Raw genomic sequence first — 2,600 nt, forward strand, 5'->3', positions numbered from 1 at the left:
CTGCAGGTCAAACACCTGTAGAAGGCAGTACCTCACCTGTTCTGCAGGTGTAACACCTGTAGGAGGCGGTACCTCACCTGTTCTGCAGGTCAAACACCTGTAGGAGGCGGTACCTCACCTGTTCTGCAGGTGTAACACCTGTAGGAGGCGGTACCTCACCTGTTCTGCAGGTGTAACACCTGTAGGAGGCGGTACCTCACCTGTTCTGCAGGTGAAATGTCTATTCTGGTTTTAACTACACTCTGAAGAGCTACAGTCATCTAGAGAAGAGGCACAAAGAAGAAACATCCCAGAATATGTCGAAAGCCCGCTCCCAGGTGATGTCTGATGCTCACAGTGAGGCTCCGCCTCCTTCATAGTGTTTGATGAAGGATAGATCAGGCATTGACACAGACCAGCAGGTGACCTTTGACCTCTCTGCTCCCATAAACAGGTAAGTGTTCCTGCAGGTGATGCAGACACATTATGATCATGTAATTATTTCTGACACCAATCATTGTTTTTCAAACTGTCCCTGAACGCAYCATGAGACAAGACTTTCCCCTTAAGGAGGCGGGGCTTAAACTGTGTCATATTGCACACCCAGTCTGAGAGTTGTTGATAAGGCAATGGATGAAACGGACTGATCTGTCTGAGCTCCCTTTCCTGTTCCCTTCAAAATAAAAGCATGTGGAAAGAGTTTAGGTTGTGCTTCAGTCTGTGAGAATCAGAGCCGATCATGGATCAATAATCAAACTAATCACTCCTCGTGGGTTTGAGTCCATCCATCAGTCACTTTATTGATCAGCCTGAACTCAGATCAATAGTTCCTGGTTCAGAATCRTTGATCCATCAGCTGATTGATGACAACAAGCTTTCCTTCCTGTTTCCTATAAAAATAAAATGTTTTTGATCATCACTGGTCAGGTGCTGATCAGTTATTGGTGAAGTTATTAATCCAATCACGTAACTGTTGGCATCAAAAGAACTACTGGACTGATCAATGACAGAGTTTGGTTCTGGCTCGGTTTGGAGCTGAGTTTAGGCTCTGTTGGGTCAGAGCCAAACAGAACCTGCTGCAGTGACCACTCAGGTGAGGAAACACCTGCTTAGTAAAACCGAATGAATCAGAAGGATTAGTTGATAAACTGAAGCACTGCATCATGGGAGATGATGATGTCATCAGGAGCACAGCTGGATGTTCAGGATGAGCTCAGGTGGGTTCTGCACTCACAGTCTGTATGGGCTCTCTGGGGGGCGGGGCTTTCCGTGTCAGGGGCAGATGTGTCTGAGAGCTCCGCCTCCTCACATAGCTCCGCCTTTTTGAGAAGCCCCGCCTGGTTCAGCTCCACCTCGCCCGGGGGCTTCGYCTCCTTGGCGAGTGTGAGCTGAGTCTTGGGTCCACCTCCAGCCGCTTCATTCAGAACTTCTCCTGCGGCGCCTCCCACACAGAGCTCCATGTTCACCTCTGCTCCAGCTGGCCCCTGACCTCCGGCCGGCCCCTGACCTCCAGCTGGCCCTTGACCTCCATCCGGCCCTGGCCCCTGACCTCCAGCTGGCCCTTGACCTCCATCCGGCCCTGGCCCCTGACCTCCAGCTGGCCCTTGACCTCCATCCGGCCCCGGCCCCTGACCTCCAGCTGGCCCCTGACCTCCATCCGGCCCCTGACCTCCAGCTCTTCCCGGATCCACAGAGGAGCTCAGAGCCTCGGTGATGATGGCAGCCGTCTGAGCGACCCAGTTAAGCTCCGCCCTCTCCTCCCCGGCTCCTCCTGCCGACGATGATGGAAGGGGTGGGGCCTGCGGTGCTGGTGCGTCTGTGCTGGCAGCTGCTGATTGGCCGGCAGCAGTAGGTCCTGGATTAGCAGTAGCACTGTTGTTGTTGTTCAGGTTGTCCTGCAGGGCCGTCTGGTTCTGACCCGCCTGCTGGTTCTGCAGCAGCATCTCCTGGATGCGGATCTGCTGCAGGATGGCAGGAAGCTCGTAGTGGTGGAAGAAGTAAATCATGGAGTGCTGCAAAGAAACAAGAGGCATTATCCAAACCACCCATCAGGTCCAACAGGAGGGGCGGAGCTTAATACAGRTAAAACAATGATTCTGACCTGAACGAAGAGCCAGGATGTGACCAGAGCCAGACTGCTGTACTGACCATTGAAGCGGTAGTGGTACGCATAAAAGGCAAAGTGGTACAAGTAGAAGAACCTGCAGAACCACAGAAATCAAACAGACTGGTGAACACAGCTCTAACTGTGATATTAACACTGCATGGCTCTAATGACATTTAGATTTAGATTCAAATCCAACAGTTTGATCATCACAGGACTTGAGTAAAATTCCTTTAAAAATGGAAAATCATGTGACAGAAATGTTGACTGAAACAGACCTGCAGGACAAGACAGATTAATGAAAGCTGGGACAGTTTGTCTCTAAGAAACATCTGTTCCAGAGAACTCCTTCATGCTWACATGCAACAATAATACCAGCATATTACTACAGAAGAACTACGTTCAAAGCATGAATGAATGCCCGTCCGTTTTCTGCCGCTTATCTGGGGTCAGGTCTCGGGGGCAGCAGCCTAAGAAGAGAGACCCAGACCTCCCTCTCCCGAGCCACTTGGACCAG

At 51.1% G+C, this 2,600-nt stretch overlaps 1 protein-coding gene across 2 annotated transcripts in view; it reads right to left on the reverse strand.

Moving 5' to 3' along the window:
• Positions 1–753: 753 nt before the first annotated feature.
• tmem259 (transmembrane protein 259) overlaps positions 754–2,600 on the reverse strand; it is a gene marked incomplete at its 5' end in the record, with an annotated part of 9,369 nt that continues 7,522 nt past the window's right edge. Inside the window, 3 exon segments of one of the 2 annotated variants that reach the window (XM_014000312.1) lie at positions 754–1,486; positions 1,529–1,991; positions 2,081–2,180. In XM_014000312.1, the coding sequence (XP_013855766.1) occupies positions 1,182–1,486; positions 1,529–1,991; positions 2,081–2,180 (868 nt within the window). 2 annotated transcript variants of the gene reach the window in all.

Source organism: Austrofundulus limnaeus, unplaced genomic scaffold (assembly GCF_001266775.1).
Source record: "Austrofundulus limnaeus strain Quisiro unplaced genomic scaffold, Austrofundulus_limnaeus-1.0 Scaffold2915, whole genome shotgun sequence".
Lineage (NCBI taxonomy): Eukaryota > Metazoa > Chordata > Actinopteri > Cyprinodontiformes > Rivulidae > Austrofundulus > Austrofundulus limnaeus.